Source organism: Mirounga angustirostris, unplaced genomic scaffold (assembly GCF_029215605.1).
Source record: "Mirounga angustirostris isolate CCGP_5_RB_7025 unplaced genomic scaffold, mMirAng1.0.hap1 SCAF_3, whole genome shotgun sequence".
Classification (NCBI taxonomy): Eukaryota; Metazoa; Chordata; class Mammalia; order Carnivora; family Phocidae; genus Mirounga; species Mirounga angustirostris.
The window spans coordinates 177330091-177351673 of NW_026991711.1; the positions used below are offsets into that span (position 1 = coordinate 177330091).

Consider the following 21583-nt stretch of genomic DNA (forward strand, 5'->3'; position numbering starts at 1 on the left):
GGAGATGGAGGCTGGCAGCAGAGACGACGACAAGTGTAGGAGTCCGGGTGGCTGCACGCACGACACACTAACTTTATTCACATTGATACAAAAGTAGATTTCTCTAGAAATGGTCTCTTGTGCCAGAGGGCGAGAGTGGAGTGGCACGTGGCAGGAGGGCAGGGGAGGAGGCCTGAGGAAGGCAGGGAGGGCAGGGGCCAGAGTGTGGGCCAGAGAGGCAGGGCGGCAGGCAGCAGGGGCTGGACAAGCAAGAAGGGCGGGGGTGGGGGGGTGGCAGGCCCTCTACCCGGTTCCGTCCACACGGGCATCCTGGGAGCTCTCGGAAGAACGGGAGCTGGGGGCCAAGGAACTCAGGCAGGAGAAGGCTCTGGGTGGAGGACTTTCCTCTGCTCCTGGCTGGCTACCAGCCCCCCACGCCCCCATGGGACTTCCCGGGGGTAGGTCCGACCCTTCCCACATCCTCTTCTTTACACTTCTCTCGGACGACTGGCCATGCCCCAGAGGGACCGAGGCGGTGGGGGCGGGGGGTGAGGAGGGGGTACACAGATAGATGCTCACACAGGCAAAGAGGGAACAGAGGCTGGTCTGCCCACTGAGGGGCCCCAGGGGTCTCACTGGGGCAGGGCCTTGAGGATGGCGTTCACCTCCTCCGCCACGGCTGTCAGAGCAAATTCAAACTGGTCCTGGGGAAGGGCAGGGGGAGGATGGTCATGGAGAGGGGGTGCGGGCTTTTGGAAGGGGGAGCCGGGGAGGTCACTTGGGTGAGGGGGAGTCCTCCTGGGGAAGGTGAGGGCTGGTGGGGGAGGCAGGCTGTTGCTGGCCTCCCTGGGGGAGGCCGGCAGCTCGGGTCAGCACAGGGAGGAACAGTCACCTTAGAGCGGACGAGGCCAGGCCGTTGGTCACGGACGTGCTCCAGGGTGGCAGCGATGTCGATCTCCTTTACTCCTGGAGATTGAAGAGGGCACAGGGCTGCTCAGGGGTTGTCCAGAGGAGGAGAGGACCCAGAAAGCCTGGAGCGTCCTGGGCTGGGAGGCTTAGAGGACTGGGCAAAGCCCGGGGGTGTGATAACCGGTCCCTCCAGGAGCTCCCGTGAGCCTGGGTGCTGGGACAGCTCATCGGGGCGGGGCTGCGGGTGGTGGGGAAGGCCCTCACCTTTTGCCATGCGGTTCAGTACCATGTCAATGAGGATGTAAGTGCCAGTCCTCCCTGCACCGTCGCTGAAACGAGAGATAATGACAGGCTCAGCTTGGGACCAGCAGAAAGGGGGAGGGGCAGAGGAGACAGGGAGGCTTGGGGTGGGGAAGATACTGGCGGGGCCGTTTAGGCTGGGCTCGGGGAGGGCATGAGTGAGCTGAGGAGGCAGCGATCATAGCCCCTGGGCCCTGGGAATTGGGCCTTGAGTGGGGAACCTGTGCCCCACGGGGTGTCACTTGGGTAGTGGGCCAGCCTAAAAGCAGAGCCCTGGCTCAGTCCTAAGGTGGAAACAGCCAGAGGGGATGGGAATGGCCCTTTCCAGCCTCTGGCCAGGCTTTGGTTCAGGAAACTTTTTTCTTTTTTTTTTTCTTCTTCTTTAACCATTTAAAAATGCGAACACCAGTCTTAGCTCATGGGCCATTGAAAAAAAAACAGGTGGTACGTTAAACTTGGCCCTTGGGCTGTCGTTGGCCAGCATCAAGGGGCTAGGCAGGCAGCATGCATGGGAGATGTGCCCAGGGCGGAGGACCAGCGAGAGGGGCGGGAATCAGGAATGCCCCACCTCGGGGCCCTCTGGCCTGGGCTGCCCTGTCCCCTGTGATCCCCACCCCTGCCCCCAGCTCGTCCGCACGCACCTGCAGTGCACAATGATGGGGCAGGAGCGGCCCCGGTAGCACTTGTTCACTTTCCTGCAACAAGAAGTGGGTGTGAGGGCAGGGAGACACCAGCACACCCCTGGGGGCCTTTCTTTCTTCTTCTCCCTACGTGCCCAGGGCAGAGGAGGGAAGGGGGCTGGAGGAATGAGTCAGGGCAGGAGGCAAAGAACCAGAGATGGTGTGGGTGGCCCTGGGCTTGCCTTGTCACTTAATGAGCTAGGTGCCAAGCGATGCACCTGGGAACGGTTGACTTGGCCTCTTTGAGCCTCAGTTTTCTTGTCTGTAAAGTGAGGGTGATAATAATAGTAAACCTCTTCTTAGGGTTCTCACCGTGACTGCGTGAGATAATCGATGTAAAGAATTAAGCATAAGGCATACAGTGGGTGCTCAATAAATGGTAGTACTATTAATGATACTACATCATATCAATAGCCACCTCTGCTAAAGTCCAGGGAGAATAGGCTCTCTGGTGACTTCAAGGGTGTCAGTCTTGTCACCTTCCTGCTCTGCCCCTCTGCCCTCCTTTACAACTGCCCAGGCTGTTCCCCTCCCCACTCAGGCCCTTGTAGTCCTCACTAGCAATGAGGTCAGGTAGCCATAGGCACAAAGTTCTTTTGACCAGGGGAAGACAACCTCTCAGCTCTGAATGTTATGCGGCTGTCTGTCTCCCAGAATCAGCCTCATCTCAGCACAGGTGCTCTGTGGTTGGGTCATATTTAGACTTGGGGTCCACTTGGATCTCAGACTCTTTTCTGTTACCCTGACTGCTGCCCTCTCAGCAGGGAGCAGGGGATTTCTCCCTTCCTCAGTGGCCTAGTCTAACCTGCCCTTGTCCCTTATGACTTTCCTGCTTGGAAAGTTACCTGCAGAATCCTGATACCCTCAGTGGGCCAGGACCAGGGAGGGGGAAGCTTGGAACTTAATGGTCTACCAGTGTGATTCCCCCAGACCTGCAAGGGCTAGGTGACTCTGATTTTACAGGAGTCCACATGATTTTCTAGCAAGTTGTCTCATGTGTTAGAGAGCTGGGGTTGAACAGAAGTCTCTGCAGTAGCTCCCAATTGTTTAATAATGACAATGAATCGTATCTAGAATTCATCGAGCCTTTGCTGTGTGCCAGGCACTTAAACGAGATTTTACAGACTTTATCCCATTGACTCTTGTAACAACTCCCTAAAGTATGGGTCATCATCCTCATTTCACAGGTAAGAAAACAGAGATCAAGAAACTTGTTTGGGGTCACTTTTTAGCACTTAAAAAAAAATTAGTGTGCCTTCCCTCTGGTAGACCTTTAGCAAACCATATTTATTAGGCAGCAGTTAATTTGCTCTGGGTGTCCAATGGCAACTGAGTTTACATACTTCTGGCCTAAAGCAATATAATCTTTTAGCTTACCTGTGCGGTCTTAAAAACGCTCCATGCACTAATTCTATAAAGACTTTTTTAAATGTGGAAAACAGAAAATAGCTCTATGACCCCTGGCATTGCTTTTGAGAAGCCCACGTCTCGGGCTCCAGGGGGCCCAGTTAGAAACCATCATCCTGAGGCTCAGAAACTATCCCCAGCTGGGGCGCCTGGCTGGCTCAGTGGGAAGAGCATGCGATCTTGGGGTCCTGAGTTCGAGCCCCACATTGGGTGTAGAGATTACTTAAATAAACTTAAAAAAAAAAAAAGAAAGAAACTATCCCCAGCTTCCCAGCCCAGCTCTGCTCCTCCGCTCTCTGCCCAGCACCTGGAGACCTCAGGCCAGCCTGGCAAGAGGCAGAGAAGCAGGTGAAGGCTGCAGTGTGGGCGAGGGGGGAGATTGGGGGTGCTGGAGGACTGGCCTGGTCGGGGGGCTGTTGTCAGAACAGGCAAAGTCCTCTAGTTAGCTTCCTGTCCCGGCCTCCACCGGCTCCCCTGAGTCCCCAGCAATCCCAAGATCCTCCGCACTGCCTTTGATAGTGTTCGTCTGCTCCGAGTCCCTCGCCACCCCCACCCCTAGCCCCCAGCTCTCCCAGCAGCCTTCATGGGGCCCCTGGGCCCACAGTCCTGATTGGATTGTCCTGTCCATGCAGCGGCCACGCCTGCCAATGATCACTTTTGTGACTATGCAACTGGAGAGAGAACACTAGCTGCAGATCACAAAAATGACACTGGCAGCCGTGAGAGGGAGAGAGACAGAGGAGGAGGGTGGAAGAAGGACAGAAGGACAGAGTGGGGAGACAGAGGGAGGGAGAGACGGAGAGAGGCAGAGCGGGCAGGGAGGTGGAGAAAGCAGGGAGAGAGGGGATGGAACAGGGGAGAGCTGCAGGGCAGGGGAGATGGAGATACAAAGTGGGACAGACTCAGAGACAGTGGGAGAGACAAAGAGATGAGGGGAGAGGCAGGGGGAGGGGTGAGAGAGGGAAAGGAAGGAAAGACAGACGGGGGAGAAATAACAGGCCAAGAAACAGCGAGGGATAAAGAAGGACAGATGGGCAGGAGGGAGTGAGAGCCGAGGGCATAGCAGACCCAGAATATGCTGGAGATCCCCAATAGCAGCACAGGAGGCAACGAACAGGTGAGACAGGAGCCGGGACCCAGGAGAGGGAGGGAGCTTGAACTCAGGTGAGCCCTTCTTGGCGGCGGCGGGGGTGATGGAGGAGCCAGACGCGGGGAGGCAGGGAGAGAAAAGGGGCGAGGGGGACACAGCAGGCAGAAGAGCAGAGAGCGGGAGCACGCGGGTGGAGGGATGCGTACAGCCAGCCAGAGCATCAGTCCGGGCTTGCGGGGTCTGGACGGGGGCGGCTGGAGGTCGGAGGCCGAGGCTCCAGGTCGGGCTGGAGGGCCCGCCTCACAAGACCAGGGCCCCCAGGAGGAGCTGGTGGTCGGGGAGGCGGGGGGCGGCGGTGGGGACGCCCAGCTCCGCGGCCCCCGGCTCGCGTGCGGCTCTCTCCCCGCCCCGCCCCCCTCACCTGCGGAAGTCCAGCAGCGGCCGGGTGGACGCCGGAGTGCCCTCTGCCGGCCAGCTGAGGAAGTGGAACTGCGTGAGCGTGCGCGTCTCCTGGGTCTGCACGTTCTTCAGGTAGAAGCTGCGCACCAGGAAGTCCTCGCACCAGATGTGCTCGGACACCAGGTTCACCTGCCGAGGAGTGGGCCCGGGCCTGAGCACGGCAGCGCCTCTCCATATCGTCCCAGCCTCCCAGGCCGGCTCAAACTCTACATCCTCCCGGAAGCTTACCCAACCGCCCGCTCCTACTGCCCCAGCTGTCCCCAAGACCCCTAGTTGTGTGTGTCGCTTATGGGCTGCTCAGGACAACGGGTGGCTTTTCCGCCCAGACACAGCTACTGTGGGCTTCTTGAGGTCAGACTTCCTCCTTCCTCACAGAGTCTAGCAAAGCGTCTGTGCTACACACACCAAAAACTTTGATGAGATTCTATAATATTTTTATTCGTCTCTTTTCCTTTAAGCATGAGCAACACCAATAAAAAAAAAAGCTTTTAAAAAAAGACTGCTGAAAAGAAAAGAGAAGAAAAAAAATAAAAGAAAAAAAGAAAAAATAAAAAAACAAAAAACCCAAAAAATTAAAAAAGAAAGAAAAAATAGAAAAAATAAATTAAAAAACAGAAAAAATAAAATAAATAAATAAATAAATAAAAATTTAAAAAGACGGAAAAAGGAAAAAAAAAGAAAAAAAAAAAAGACTGCTGAGTGCTCATCGGATGATGAAAAACTACTATCCGGTGCTCCCCCAGTAATGAGAAGCTTCCGTTTTCTCTTAGTGTCTCCTGCTTTACAGGGGGTCATCTTCCACGTGTCAGGACTCTGTTCCTCTTTTGGCTTTGCCTCTCCCCAGTCCCCCCCCCCCCCACCTATCTTCTCTCCTAATGAAAAAGTTTGTTTCTATTCTATACGTGACTGATGGTTATTTCTTTCTTGGCTTTGGAAACTCAGAGAGAGGTAAGTGAGGCTAGATTAACGTAGGTCTTAATGTTGGTCTTTGGTTTTACTTCTCTTCCCTGTCTCATATACTCTCGGCTTCCAGCTTCTGACCTCAGTTTTGGTGGTTTTATAGTTTTATTTCTGTACCTTTCATCATAGGTCCCTACAAATGCTTTCTGGCCCTGGCTTGACACACACGTATAAAGGTATAGTACATGTATGTGTGTGTGCATGTGTGTATGTGCATATGCATTCATACATGTATGTATGGTTCACCGTCCACTGTCTCCATTCCCATCGTCCCCCGGCCATGGGGTCTTGCTGACCTCATATACGTGGTAGAGGGAGGACCCCTCATCTGGCCAGTAGCGGTCACACTGCTTGACACCATCCTCCACCAGTGGGGTCAGCATGACGATGACGGTGCAGCCACTCTCCCACACCATCTAGGGACAGAGACGCCATTCTAACCTCTCCGGCTGCCCTCAAAGACCACTGGTCCCTGGAGAAGCCCTCCTTCCAAGAACTCACCTGCCAGAAGTCTGCAATGGTATGGGACAGTGGGCCCTGTGTGGCTATGTAGGCTGGCATTCGCGGGTCGTGCTCGATCTGGGGCAGGGAAGACACATCAGGAGTCAGAGTGGGAAATGCTACAATGGAGAGGCTTGGTCGGAGGGAGCGGGCCAGGATCTGGGAGAGCTTGAGAAACCCCCATTTCCACGCCAGGATATCAGGCCTCATAATTCCAGGGCGTCAGATGGAGCAGATGGTGACCAGAAAGAAATGGAGTTTATGCAGGCAGGATAAAAACGGGGCGGAGGAGGGGGCTGGAGCCAGGGCCACTTACAATGGGGCTGGCATTGATGTAATCACTCCGAGAAGGGCTGCTCTCCACCTTCAGCTTGATGCGAGCGTGATCATCTGCACAGACCCCACATCCCACCTCAGATGCCCCTCCAGTTATTGGGGTCCTGGTACCTCTGCCACTTGGCCTGAGCCAGGAGCCCAGCCCTTCCCCCCAAGCCCTCCAGGGCTCCCAGCAGACAGAGCTGGGCCGGTTGACCAGCAGGACTCACTCACAGGGCAGGAAGTCGGGGTGGCGGTTCTTTTTGACGTTGCCCTCCCCCTGGGCCGTGGCACAGGTGTTGGGCTCTGCCTGGTAGGCACACAGGGCCTGCCACTCCTTGGCTAGGCGGTCCCGGTTCCGCAGGTGGTCCTCCATGTACGCCTGCAGGGATACCACAGCCTGGCTCTGGCCCTGCCTCTTCTAGCATCCCGTCCGTTCAGCCCCTCTGGGCCCCGGGCCTGTCCTGACCAGGATCATGTGTCCCGTGGAGATGTCCATGTTGGCCTGGGCGGGCTCCTCGCACCAGGACGGTGTGCTGCTATGGGAGCTGGGGCTGGCCTGGGCTGCGTCACTAAACTGGGAGGACACGCTGCTCACGCGAGAAGGCTCCGGCGGACCCTCCGCCCGGTTGAACAGGGACTTTGTGGCCATGTGCTGGCGGCACAGGTCCTGCAGGAGAAAAGGTCAGGCAGGGCCCCAGGGCCCCTGAAGCCCTTTCAGCATCGTCCTGGGCTCCGTCCTAGGCTCATCCTGACTGATTCTGTATGAAACCCGTCTCCTCTGGGGGAGGCTCCGCTGCCCTGGTCCTCATTCTTTTCAAGGCTGTTCTGTTTGGGTGGTGCCTCTGACAGCCTCAGAGAGGAGAGTGGAGTCCCAGAAGTGTGGCCCTGGAATGAACCTTAGGAAGCATCTGCTCCCAATTCCCGTCCACTCAAAATGTCCCCGCAACGCCCCTGCTTGGGTTTCTGTAGCCCCAGCCCGGGTATTCCCAGGCATGGGTGCTCACTCCCCATCCAACACCCCACCCTCACCCCATGTGAGACCCAGACTCCCAAGGCCCTTCCATTCCCTCTCATCTACAGGCTTTCGGGGCCACACACCTGGTACTCAAAGGTAGTGTCACCATGGGCCCCCTCAGGCCCTAGGGCTGCCAGGCGCTCCTTGTCCCGCTGCCGTGCATGCTGCCGCACACACAAAGCCACGGCCAGAGCCACCAGCAGCCCGGCCACACCTGCCAGGGCCACCAGAGTGAGCAGCACTGAGCGCATGGGAGAGGTGCTGCGGGCTGGTCGGGGAAGGACTGCAGCTGCCTCCTCCCTCTGTGGGAACAAGGCTAGAATCAAGGGGGGCAGTGGCAGGGGAGATTTAGGAGCTGATCCTCAACCCCTGACCCCCCATGCCACGCTCCCTGCTAGGGCATCTCCGAGGGCAAAGCTGGGAGGGCAAGGGCATGGCAGCACTGGCAGAAGGGCTCAGATAGACCCAAGATCCTCCTTCTCGATCCCCATCGGACCAACTCAAGCACACCGCACTGCCTGAAACTTAGTGGATGACCCCCACTAGGAGTTTTTGCATTTAAAAAATGAATGTAGAGGAGTTTGGAGAGTTGCAAGGAATCGAATAGTAGAATGTGAGGCATCAGTGTTGGATGCAGAATAGAAATCTATTTTGAGTTTAATGTCCTTACTGCATAGCGTTTTCCCTTGGAATTTAGAAACTTTGCTCCATAAGGCTATGGACACCTCAGGTGGTTCTTCCAAGCAGGAGGCCTTCCTACAGGAAGACTGGTCCTGCCCTTGAGGAGGAGGAGAAGGGGGGAGAGGGAGGGAGGGAGGGAGGGAGGCAGGAGGGGCAGCCACTAGGGCCATCTGCTGGCCAGAAAGTGAACCGCATGGGGAGGGCTGCTTTGGCAGAGCCTGTGGGCCAGCCAGGTACATGAAGTTTCAGCTCTGGTTTTCCTGCCAAGTTTGCCCCCATATCTTGTGGGCAATGTCAGCCCTCTGGGGTTTCAGCTGATTCTTCGGTTAGCTCATACCTGTCCCACTCCTGTCTGCAAGATCTGGAGCCCTGTCTGTGCTTCCAGTTCCGACTTCACCAGCCCTGCGGAGAAGCTGTGGGTCAGACTCTCTCCAGCTCCATGTGGTCTCCACCCCACGTCATGCTATGCTAGGTGGCAGGCAGGGCCCGTGTGTGTTGGGAATATTTCAAGGGGGGCATCAGCCACAGGCCTGGGTATGTCCTACTAAGGCTGGGGCTGGGACCAGGCAATATTTACCAGCTTGCTGGGTCACATCAGCCAAAGACAGGTTCTGTTCATTGTGTCGGATGCGGAAGGTGAGGGCTGGTCCCACCACACTGCCAAACAGGAGCTACATTACTGCCTCACCCACCACAGACCCCAGACTGTAACAGAGAGGCCAGCTCTGGCCCTCTCCCACGAGAGGATGAAGCTGGGGCTGATCAGACATGCCTTACAGGGATGTTTGAGAGAAATGCTGGATGAGGCCAGCATCCAGTGCCTGTGTGTGTGTGTGTGTGTGTGTGTGTGTGTTGTGGGGGGCACCTTCAATGCAGCTAGGAGCATCTCTGACCCCACCTTGGCCACTTACCCAAGACTTTGTCTTCCCTTCCTTCCCTGAGCCCCTCCAGCCACCTCTCCCCTCAAGCTACCTTCTAGATCCTGGCTGCCCCAGCTAGATACCAGCCCCACCTGATGTTGATAAAGCTGCCCGAGGACACGTGCACATGCTCAGCTAGGATCTCCAGCAGCTTGACTCCTGCAGCCAGACTCAGGGGCCTGAAGGTGGAGAGCAGGGAGAGGAAGGAAAGTGGGGATCCTCTTGGCCACTTTCTTGAAACAAACTACCTCCTGGGCTACAGAGGAGCCCCCCTCTGTCCACTTCACATCTGGATTTCTGCTCTCTGCTTCTCGCCAGGCAGGCCAGCCCACACAACACCCCCTCCCCAGGGGAGCCGGTTGGGGGGACTGGAAGGCTTGCCCCGGCTGAAGCCCTTACTTCTGGTCAGTGACAATGTAGCCATACTCCTCTGCTGATGGCTGAGCTGCCGGCCGCCTCACCACCGGGGGCTGGCTCTGGCCCAGTGGACTTTTCTTCTCCAGCAGGACAGGTGTGGCAAGGTGGCTAGCAGCTCTGGGGGACTCGGAGGATCCAGAGCTCAGCACCCGCTGGGCTTTACTGGAAGTGGGGCTGGCAGTGGGGTATCCAGGCAGGGAGGGTGTGGGGGGTGGAGGCTCTGCTGTGCTTCCACGCTGCACCTGCTCCTCCGTTGTCTGTTTGGAAGAGAGGATAGAGGTGTGGTCTCTGGATGATAGAGGGGATGGGGGGGTTGGGGGTCCACATCTTAGGGACTCTGAGGTCCCTAAAGAGGACCTTGGGACTTGTTTCTTTCTACCCTCCCCCAGGACCCAGGGCAGCACTGGGCACAGAGAGGTCACCCAGAAAAGTGAGTCAGGTGGATGAATGAATGAATGAATGAATGAATGAATGAATGAATGAATAAAAGACTGAATGAATGCAACATGATCAGTAATGGTCCACAAGATGGAACTGGAGTGGGGAGAACCTCTGGAGTGAGGGAAGGTGGTGTTAGGAGAAATGAACAGGCAGGTAATGGTTTTTAGACTTCTGTTTAGCCACAAAATCTCAGAAGTCGAACATGTGAAAAAGATAGAGCTCTTCAGGCTACAGGCGGGTCAGGAGCCTGCATGCAATTCCCCTCTTCACCTAGGGATCCTCAGAGCAGGGTCTGAAATGACTGTAGTGAAAAAAGCAGCAAATTGAGAATTCCAGCTTCTAGACCCAGCTCTGCCATCAAGTTGAGGTGAGATCTTAAGGCAAGGACTTGCAGGCTCTGGGCCCTGGTTCCCCCACAAATGAGGAGTGTTGGAAGATACAGATCTGGATCCCAATGCTGAGGTTTAGATTTTGACAAGGGGGTTTGCTGCTAGGGGCACTATGGGTCAGGGAGGTGCCGCAAACTCACTTTCTTGATATCAGCTCCAACATTTACAACCCCTCCTGTAGAGACAGGAAAAACAAGACTCTGGGCAAAGGGCCAAGGTGAAGGTCCATACAACACAGGTAGGAAAAAGGGCCAGCGACCCTGAGCCTGTTGCATCTGCTGTGGCCTCTTTTTCCTCAGTCAGTGACCCAGCCCTGCCTTTGGTCTCATCCTAAGCATGGTCTCATGCCTGTTTGCTTCTACCTTATAATTGTTTTATCAGTTCCTTCTAGAGTTATTGGCCACACGTCTCAAAACTATTTGTCCAGTCCTCCCCCACCCTCAATTACTGGCTTCATTTGGCATTGGCCACTTCCTTCCTTAGAAGCTGTTCCTTGGTGCCTCATGATCCCTGCTCATACCCCCTGTTGGCTTATTCTTCCATTACTCTCCCCTCCAGTTCTTTCCCACTCTAACTCAGCTCACCACCCCACTCCCTTGCTTCCTGCCCCTGGCAGGCAATGACCCTGTGTTCGTGTCTCAAAAGAGCTCCCTTCTCTGCCCCCTGACCTTCCCCTCTAGGCTACTCCATGTGGGCTTGAGAGGTGGGGCAAGGGGCCATCATGTAGCTGGTGGTTGCTGGTCTCTCTGTCTGGACACTCACCCAGATTTCGTCCTGCGCCCTTGGGCAGCAGTTGCAGCAGGGTTGAGAGGGTGGAGAGCTGCTCAGGGGTCAGCTGACGCAGCTCCACCCCATAGCCCGCCAGCACAGCTGCCAGTCTCTGGAGAGTCACGTCTGCTGGGAGCCAGACACAGAGCTTATGGCGAGATGGTGGCGGTGAGGTGGTGCTGGCGAGATGAACTTGTGGGAGGCATTTGGGGGCGGGAGGGTACTAGCACACTTAAAAGCTTCTTCTCCAACCCCAGGACACTGATGCCCTCCACCTTCCAGCCCTTGCCCACACTTTGGGGGAATGGCCTTCTTAGGGCCAAGACCAAACTTCAGGCCCACCATGGACATCTTGACTCTCCAGCTGCAGAAGAGTTATGTTATCTCCACCCCGCACGGTATCCCCACTGCCTACCTAGTGCCTGGCATAGATTGGGTTGTCAGTAGACGTTAGTTAAATATATGAATGACTTTAAGGACAAATTAACAAATGCATGGGTCATTAGGAAGGAGCCCCTGAATGCAGCCCCCAGGAAGGGAACGGATGCTGAGAACTCTGTTACCTGGCAGCTCTGCTGGAGAAGGAGGTTTCTCCCTGCGACCTTCTAGCCCTTCCTCCTCATAGCCCTCTGAGGAATCCTGTGCCCGGCTGCTGTCCCCTTGCTCCGGAAGCCTTGGTGCCCTGGCCCTGCTGGGCACTGGCAGCTCCTGGGCCAGGTAGAGAAGCCCTGACTCCTGGAAAAGTTGACCAGGTGAAGGCCCTGGAGGGTCCCCATAAGAGTGGTCAGAGGGAGCCCCAAACATGCCCTTGGAGGCAGTTCTGCTGAAGAGGGTAGAAGGTTCAGCCTTGGGCAGGGGGCCGACACTGACCATCCCTGGTGAGCCCTCTGAGCCCCGGGAGCCATCGCGGGAGCCAAACTGTGGGGAAACCAGAGATCCGGGTAAGAGCAGGTATCGGGGCTCAGGGATAGGTGTTGGGGTGGGGCCAGTGTTTAAGGCTCACCTGATGGAACAGGTAGGGCTGCAGCAGGGCAGGTTCATAACTCAGAGCAGGGTGGGGGGCCTGCGGGGGTAGCAGCAGGTGCTCCAAGAGAGGAGGCAGCAGCTCAGCCTGCAGAGGGGAGAGTGGAGAGCCCACCCCAGCTCCACCCCCACCCACTGGAGGTTGAGGAAGCCGGTGCTGGGCTGCAGGGGTGGAGCCAGTAGGGATGCCCTGTAAGAGCAGCTCCCCAGCGGGACCAGGTCTCCTGGGCACCAAGCCAGATCTGGGGAAGAAAGCAAAGTGTACGTGTGTGTGTTGGTTGTGTGGGGCAAGGGCATACAGAACCTACAGGAGGCAGAGATGGTGGGACCAGACAGGCTCAGCAGTTTAGAGTAAACATGACCTCTTAAGAAATGAGATAGGCTCAGGGGAAGAGAGTAGCATGGGGAAGGGCCAGAGGGCCAAGCCTGGGCACAGGTCATCGCCTCCCTGGGAAGCATGCCTAGGTCCCTGAAACACAGCAGGGGAGGTTAGGGATGTGTGAGATGAGGAATGGAGGAGAGAATGGGTGCAGGAGAAGGCAGCCAGGTACCTCTATAGATAAACTATGGCTGGAGTCTGCCCCGTTCCTCCTGTATTCATATCCCCACACCTGGCTCTCCAAGTGTGTGGTCAAGCATTCAGTTCAAAGATTCAGTACTTCCCTTCCCCTCCCCCACCCCCCCGCCAACTCTGCCCTTCTACCCCACTCTGCCTTTTTCATCCTGCTATCATTATTGGGGCCCCATGGACCTTGTTGACTTTCCTCTGCTTGCAGGGTCTGAACAATGCCTTCAGAGGCCCTAACCACAGAAAGATGATGGTCTCTCCACATACACTTCCACATAGTAATGAAATGGAACATTAAACATTTTCCGTATGACAAAATTCTCATTTGTCCCATGCTGACTCCTTTGATGCTTCTTTTAAATTATGAAATGTCCAAGTTTTTCAAAACTTTTTTTTCCTGCTGTTTTGCTGGATCCCTGGGGCTCGCTCAGCTCATACTGAGCATGTGAACATGTCACATGACCACTCCTGAACCTCTTTTACCCATGCCTGAGGCTGCTGACCTTGATGCCCATTTCCCTCCCCCTTCCCTCTGTCCATCAGGACAGGACCACAGACCCACCAGCCTTGCCATGTTAGAGCTATTGAGAAAGGATGCCTACCTGTCCTTTGGACGGGGCTCTGGGGGGTGAAGCCTGGGGATGCGTTCCATCTCCTGGGAGATCACATACTGGGTGAGGTCATCGTGCCAGGACAATCCTGCCAGGGGACAGGATAGGGTGAGTTGGCTTGGGAGAGTCTGAGGGCCCAGTAACAGGGACCAGTGGAAATCAAAACCGCACTCCCTACCCTGCAGTGTATTGAGTTTGGCAGAGCAGAGGGGCAGTGGAGGTGGTCCAGAGACCTGGTGGGTAATCTGAGCTGTTCTCTTCCCACACTCAGGTACAGATTTTGGAGTCAGACTGCCATCAGTGAGACAAAGTTTGAATCCTCTGCCATTTCTCATTGTGCAACTTTGGGCAAATTGCTGAACCTGTCTGAGCCTCAATTCTCTCATCTGTAAAATGGGGGTTGATACCTCCTAAGATTGTGATAATTAAAATAACCCAATATAACATGGTAAGAATAGTACCTGTCACATAGTGAACTTTAAACAGCTGCTCTTATCATCATCATCATCATCATCATTATTATTTCTATCCTTTTTGTTGATACCGAAACTTACTTTTCTTTGTAAAGTGGGAATAATACATACTTCGTGGGACTATTGTGAAGATCAAGTGCAATCAGAGAAATGGAAGTGCTAACAAAATTCTAAAGCACTATACACATTTTAAACCTTCACTGCCACCACCACCACCACCACCACCATCAATCATCTTATGCTGGGGCAGATCTCCTGTCTGACTCTTTCCTTTCATGAAACTGCTCTCATGAAAGGTCAGTTACCTATTCTAAAGGCATAATCTCCCACTCTCCACCCCCATTTCTTCTTTCCTGCTTCTGAGTTAATAGTCTGTACTGCTCCTAACTCATATTCTAAGATTGACTAGCATCCATACCTGCCTTCTTGCTTCTGAACATTAGGTAACTCATCCTATCAGAGGCCAATTCCTCCACTTGAGCACTGGATTTCATCTCTTACTACCTACTCAAGAACATCTTCTCCGCAATTTCCCATATTTCCTACATGATCATTTTCCTCTGTTCTCTACTGAATTATTCCCTTTAGCATACAAACATGATGGAATTCCTTTCATCTTAAAAAGTTACTGCATGACCCCACATTCCTCTCCAGTGATCACTCCATTTCTTTCCTTTTCTTTGCACCAAGACTCCTTGAAAGTGTTCTCTCCTGGCTGTATCCAGTTCTTTTCTCTCCTTCCCTCTTAATCCACTCTATTTAGGATTTTATTCCCACCTATTCTACCAAAATATTTTCATCCAAATCACCAGTGACTTCTGCTTATCTAAAGCCAGTGGCCAATTCTCTGATCTCATCTTACTTCACATAGCATCATTATTTGACACTGTTGATCACTCCTTCCTCTGCAATACACTTCCATTTGATTTCTAGACACTGAACATTCTTGTTTTTCCTCCTACCTCCTTGGCTCCCCCTTCTCAGTCTCCCTTGTTGGTTCCTCTCCTTGTCCTGGTCCTCTTAATATTATAATTCTCTAGGCTTCTTCTTCATATACACTAAATCGTTTGGTTATCTCATCTACCTCATGGGTTTAATTGTCATTAATATGCCAAAGAATTCCAAATTCCTATCTCCACTCCAGAATCCTCCATCTCTCTTTCAAAATCCAATCTCATACTCTCAATTTCCCACTCTACGTGAATGAATATCTTAAATTCAGTATATTCAAAACTGAACACCCCTCCCCAGGTTGATCCTTTTGCATAGTTAATGACATCTCCATTTACCCAATTATTCAGGCAGTAAAACCTGGTGTCATCCTCAACACTTCCCTTTCTTTCACAGCATTGTCCAATATTTCATGAAATCATGCTTACTGCCTTTAAAATATATGCAGAATTCTGTCATTCCTTTCTACCTCCCTGCAACCACCTGATCCATGCCACATTCATCTCTTACATGAGTTATTGTGGTAGCTTTTCACGATCTCCCTGCTTCTACCCTTGACTCCCTTCCGTCTATTCTCAACAAGAACAAGCACGATCCTTTTAAAGTAGAGGTGAGGGGCGCCTGGGTGGCTCAGTCAGCTAAGCAACTGCCTTCGGCTCAGGTCATGATCCTAGGGTCCTGGGATCGAGCCCTGCATCGGGCTCCCTGCTCGGCAGGAGGCCTGCTTCTCCCTCTCCCACTCCCCCTGCTTGTGTTCCCTCTCTCGATGTCTCTCTCTCTGACAAATAAATAAATAAATAAAATCTTTATTTTTTTTAAGATTTTATTTATTTATTTGTCAGAGAGAGAGAGAGAGAGAGAGAGCAAGTGAGCACAAGCATGGGGAGAAGCAGGCAGTGGGAGAAGAAGGCTTCCTGCTGAGCAAGGAGCCCGATGTGGGACTCGATCCCAGGACCCTGGGATCATGACCTGAGCTGAAGGCAGACGCTTAATTGACTGAGCCACCCAGGTGTCCCTAAATAAAATCTTTAAAAAATAAAATAAAGTAGAGGTGAGTTTATGCACCCCTATGCTCAAAACCTTGTCATGGGTTCCTCTTTTACTCAGAGTAAAGACAACATCCATCCATACATTCTCTTATAAGTCCCTATGATGATCTGCATCCCTTCCCCCAACACCTTCCACTTTCCCTCTCTATCACTCCTCTACAGCCAGACCATGGAGGTGCTCTCCATGGTATTCCTCAAACTCATGATCCTGCTTTAGTAAAGGCTTTTCTAGCTCTTTGATCAGGTTGAAACATTGCCCCCAGATAACCTTCTGGAAAACACCTCCACTTCCTTGATGTCTTTGTTCAAATTTCATAGTCTCAATAAGGTCTACCTTGACCACTCAATTTGATACTGAAGCTTCCCACCCCAACATTTCTGACCCTTTTATCATGCTGTAAGATTTGGTTTTTTTTTCTATGGCACTTATCACCTTATAATATACCATATATTTTCTAATTTATATATTGTATTCCCCTTACTCCCCAAAATGTAAGCCCCAGTAGACAGAGATCTTTGTCTGTTTTATTCCCTGATACATCCCAAGCACCTAAAACTAAGCTTGCCACATAGTAAGTATTCAATAAAAGTTGTTGAATGAGTGAATTTGATGGGTGGGGTGTTCTCCTGGCTGAGGACTCCAGAATTCATGGTTCTGGAGCACTCAGACAGTTTCAGGGAGCGGGCTGGTCCTAAGGAGATGGACACTGGCCTCTTGCAGTGGCTCCTTCTGTGAAGGCCTCCTCTAGACTCCTCCAAAGAGTCCAAGTGTGAATAGCCCATCTCTATGGTGAACAGCCCAAGACTCCTGTCTTGCCCCCTTCTCCAGCAAGGTCTGGAAAGGTGAGGCTCTAGAAGTAGGCGTGATAAGAATGTTTCATGGGGGCGCCTGGGTGGCTCAGTTGGTTAAGCGACTGCCTTCGGCTCAGATCATGATCCTGGAGTCCTGGGATCGAGTCCCACATCGGGCTCCCTGCTCAGTGGGGAGCCTGCTTCTCCCTCTGACCCTCCCCCCTCTCATGCGCTCTCTGTCTCATTCTCTCTCGCAAATAAATAAAATTAAAAAAAAAAAAGAATGTTTCATGAAGAGAAATTCTTGAGTCAGGTGGTCCCTCACTTCCCCACCCTTATCTAACAAAGCCCCAGTGTCTTTCCTTCAGTACAGATAGACCTCACCTTGGGACATGAGCTGTCGAAGCACACTTTGTAAGCGCTGAAGAACTGGAGAGGTGACTTGCAAAAGGGGCCGGGCCTGCCCCACTCCCACTTGGCACTGTCCAAACAAGCCATCTAAGAGCACAAAAGTGGTGTCAGCAGGGTGCTTGGACAAGAGGCTTTCCAAAGTCCAGGTTGCAAATGGGCATCACTCTCTCCATCTCCTCTCTTGGCTTCAGAGAACTCTGCTCCTTCAGGCCATTCTCTCTTCTCCCCAAGACTGGACTGGTATCCCTTCCCCCTTCCAGGCCTCCCGCACACTTCTTTCTTGTTGTGCCCCCTGTCTTGTAAATCCTATGCCTGGGCCTCACTCACCCTGAATACAGACTTCAAGGTGAGAGCAGAGTCTGCGGTCAAACAGACAGCCTGTAGAGGGAAAAGCAAGCAGAGGCTCAGACACCCATACACATAGAATGGTCAGAGGAGGGACAGGCTGGGAAAGGGGGAAACAGATGGGGTCCATTCTTTCGTCCTAAGAAAGGCTTTAAGCTGGGAGGAGAGTAGGGAAGAGGCTTAGAATTCTTAAGAAAAGGAAGCACAGGATCTGGCTTTGGATTTTAAGGATCTGAGAGTCTGGATCCTTTCCCTAAAAGCCTCAGTTTGCTTAACTGAGTGATGGGGATAAGGCTTCCAGGTGCAGGGGGCAGTGGAGGATCATATACTTCTACTCTCATAGAATTACTATGGGGGGAATTTTTGGCCAAATTCTGAGGAAAGTGAGACTTTCCTCCCCAAATCTCCAAAAGCATTGTAACTACGATGGGCTGGGACTCAAAAGAGATGGAAACCCTAGCACACCTTCCCTCCGTGTGGGAAAGGGGTATGGGTGGGGTGTCTCTAAAGCAATGCTCCCCACACCATCCCTGCAGTCAGTGGCCCGGGAGCCGGTAGCGCTGTCCGCGGTGCTGAAGCTCTGAGTTGGGCCCCGCCGAGGGCCACCTAGCCTGGAAGCAGTTATGGGGGAGGGAAGGGTGCTAGGGTCAGGAGTCTCCACAAGACCTGACCCCTCCGCCGTTCCAGACTTCATTTGCCACTCTACCAACCCACAGGGCCACAGGAAGTACCTTGCATTGGCCTCCAAGCCAGGTGGGGAAGGAGGGTGTCAGACGATGAGGCTGCGCCCCTTCCCCCACGCGCCCCACCACCCCACCCTCCCCCGGCCCATGAGTCAGCGCTGACTGTCTCTGTCCGCTCAGATGTGAGTCAGCACCGGCTTGGCTGTGGGGAGGGGGACAGGAAAAGACCCTTCTCTCTTCACCCTCTTTTGCCGCCTCCCTTAGCCGTCCTCCTCTTATTGGAGATCAGATCGCAGCAATCTGCCTCTCTAAGCTTAAAGAGAAACCCTGGCCCCTCCTTCGGCCTGATCCTCTCCTAGGAGCTGGGACCCCCATGCTCGTGGCCCCAACTCCTACTGCCTGGACGTCAGGACTCCCTCTTCCTATCCCTACTTCCTACCCCCAATCCCTTAGCGCGTCACCACTTCTTTGGCTTCTCAGCGCGACTTCTCCCGTGGTCTTGTAGCCAGTCTCTAAATCCTTCTGTCCATATGCACCCCCATTCCTCCTCCCAAACCCGCAATCTTGCCCTGAGCCTGCTTCTCTTAGGTCCCGCCCCCGTATTCCCAGCCCCACCTCCAGGCCTACGCCCCTTTCCTCTCAGAAGCCCTCTCAGCTTCCTCACCTCCCAGTGCTTCCCCCTACCCTACTCCAGACACATATTCTACCTGAGCTTCCTACCTTCGTGACACCCCTCCCCCACACCCCACCGAGTTTTGCTCCCGGCACCACCCTCCACCCCCCGCCCCACCCCCCGCATTTCCTCCTGACCGTGGGCACTGATGGCGCTGCAGCCTCCCGGGCGGCTGCTCAACAGCAAGAGGCAGAGGAGCAGCCGGAGACCCCCGGGTCCCCCGGGACCCCCAGGCCGCCGCGGGCGCCTCATCCTTTTGGGCTCGGCGCGCTCGCTCCCCTGCCACAACCGCAGCGACGCCGGCCGGAGCCAGCCACAGGGGCCGAGGCGGGGCCTGCCACTCCCCACCCACCTACGAGGCGGGGTCTATACGCCCCTCTCGCGGCAACTTGGCCAACCCTGGGCGGGTGGTGACGGCATCTCCACCCCCGGCTCTTACGCGTATTTGCGTCATACGTGGCGTAAGAGCTCTGTCTTACGGAGGTGCGTACCCGCAGCTCTTGTCCTCCACCAAATAGTAGGCGCTTCACTAGATTTCCCACTTGGCCCCACCCCCTTTTGACGTAATGTTTCACCCCAAGGACTACCACCTCTATCACTCAATCCCAAGGTTGGAGAAAAGGGCTACAGTTGGGTGGGAGCCAGGAAATATACGTGAGTCTAAGTATAAGCCCTAAAATGAGCATAAAAGTGAGTAGAATAGGTACTGTTACGCCTCTCAATTGATGGTACTGGTATCATCCTTAACACCAGGGATGGTTATGCATGTGGGCCTGGATTCCAGTTTTAGCAATGCCACCTACTAGGAGTATAACTTTGGGCGAGTTGCTTAACCTCTCTGAGCCCAAATTCCCCATCTGTAAAAGAGATGTGCTAATAATTCCTACCTCACAAGGTGGTTGTGGGGATTACTCGAGTTAAACTCATGTGGATCACTTAGAACAATGACTGTACTGGTAGGTACTAAACACATGATACATACTCGCTTTTGTTATTAGCCTTGACTCCCTTTTCTTTTACCCCCTCCTGCCTCAAGCCTATCAACAATTTATGGTTTCTACCAGCAAAATGTATCTCCCATCTGTCTATTTCTTCTTTCCTCCATATTCACTACTTTATCTAAACCACTGTGCTCTTTCATCACGAATATTACTGTAATCATCTAACTAGTCTTTTGCTTTCAGTCTTCTCACCCAATAAGTTAGGGAGTGAGCTTTCTAAAATTCAGATTTGGTCACTTTATTCTCTTGCTTCTCGTTAAAAATTTTCCAAAATACAGGAAAAGATAGAGTGCATAGTAAATACGCATATACTCATCATCTAGACTTAATAGTTATTGCTATTTTTCCAAATTTGCTTCTTTTAAAAAGTCAATTATAGACATTCTGTTTCCCTTATAGATGTTTCAATATGCATCTCCAAGAAATAAGGATATTTTCCCACATAATCCAAATGCCCATCTAACAAAATTTACAGTAACTCTCTAATATCACTTAATGCTCAGTTCATATTCAAATTCTCAAATTGTTTCCAAAAATGCCTTTTTCCATCTGTTTTGTTCAAAATAGGAGTAAAAAAAAAAAAAGGAGTCAAAGACCACCATTGCATGTGGTTATGTTTCTTAATTCTCTCTAAATAATATAGACACCCCCCCCCCCATTTTTGACATTGTCTTGTTGAATAGACCAGGTTAGTTTTTCTTTACAACTCCCCACCTTCTGAATTTGTCTGATAATTTCCTCATGATAGTTTTCCCTGTATTTCCCCTGTGTCTATCCTGTATGTTCCCTGCATTTTCTGTAAACTAGGAGTTATATCTAAAGTCTTGATTGGATCAGGTTAAACATTTTTTAAGCAAAATGCTTTATAGGTGATGCTTATGCGTCCAATTATGTCATTTCAGGAAATGGGTAATGTCTGCCTGTCCTACTATTAGTGATGCTAAAATTGATCACTGGTTTAAGGTAAAGACAGATCACTGTATGTAAACTTACGTTTCCCTCTTGTGACTAATATGTAATCTGTGGGGTGATATTTTGGCACTGTGAAAATATTTAGTTCCCATCAACTTTTCACCTAATGGATTTGTTCTTCCTTGATGGTCCTCGACTAAATTATTTCATTAGAGGCCGCAAAATGGTGACTTTTCTAATTCTATCATCCCTTTAACATTTATTAGCTGATATTATTTTATAAAGAAGAGCTTTCTTCATCAGCTGGGGTTATTTACCCTGAAATACAGCTCCAACTGGAAAGGTAGCATACATTCTTATTTTTTTGGTTTACCAATTTGCAGCGTAATGAATTTAGGTATAGTAGTTCCCTCCAACTGTGACAAATAAATTTTTAAAAAATATTTTAATGACGTTTCTTGTTTGATCATTACTATGGAAGTATGGATTTTCATATATTCAATGTGCATCAATCAATTGCAGTAATTTTTTTTATATTCAAATTGCCTCAGAATAAGTCAGTGAAAGCTCCTTTAAACTGTCTCTGAGGTCCTTTTTTTTTTTTTAAAGATTTTATTTATTTATTCATGAGAGATAGAGAGAGAGAGGCAGAGGCAGAGGGAGAAGCAGGCTCCCCGCGGAGCAGGGAGCCCGATGCAGGACTCGATCCCAGGACTCTGGGATCATGACCTGAGCTGAAGGCAGACGCTTAACCAACTGAGCCACCCAGGCGTCCCTCTCTGAGGTCCTTTTGAAACATCCCATTAGAGGCGCCTGGGTGGCTCAGTCGTCTGCCTTCGGCTCAGGTCATGATCCCA

The 21583-nt window shown here is 52.3% G+C and overlaps 1 protein-coding gene across 14 annotated transcripts; it reads right to left on the bottom strand.

Moving 5' to 3' along the window:
* Window positions 1-34: 34 nt before the first annotated feature.
* Window positions 35-19195, bottom strand: PTPRN (protein tyrosine phosphatase receptor type N). 14 transcript variants are annotated; one of them, XM_064587092.1, is made up of 23 exons: window positions 17923-18210; window positions 17440-17490; window positions 17086-17199; window positions 13428-13524; window positions 12238-12499; window positions 11798-12152; window positions 11229-11426; window positions 10607-10641; window positions 9619-9893; window positions 9312-9398; window positions 8877-8956; window positions 8637-8701; window positions 7702-7920; window positions 7070-7270; window positions 6835-6982; window positions 6602-6675; window positions 6286-6363; window positions 6081-6200; window positions 4787-4953; window positions 1830-1883; window positions 1153-1217; window positions 872-945; window positions 35-683 (listed from the first exon to the last, which is right to left on the bottom strand). In XM_064587092.1, the coding sequence occupies exons 1-23, from the start codon at window positions 18149-18151 to the stop codon at window positions 612-614; spliced, it is 3120 nt and encodes a 1039-aa protein (XP_064443162.1). In that variant the 5' UTR covers window positions 18152-18210; the 3' UTR covers window positions 35-611. The 14 variants fall into 14 exon arrangements, 8 of the variants coding, with proteins under 8 accessions (XP_064443162.1, XP_045723292.1, XP_064443163.1 ...); XM_045867336.3 differs by lacking the exon at window positions 17923-18210 and adding an exon at window positions 18951-19195 and having other exon boundaries at window positions 38-683; window positions 11229-11360; XM_064587093.1 differs by having other exon boundaries at window positions 40-683; window positions 11229-11360; window positions 17923-18208.
* Between the last annotated feature and the right edge of the window lie 2388 nt (window positions 19196-21583).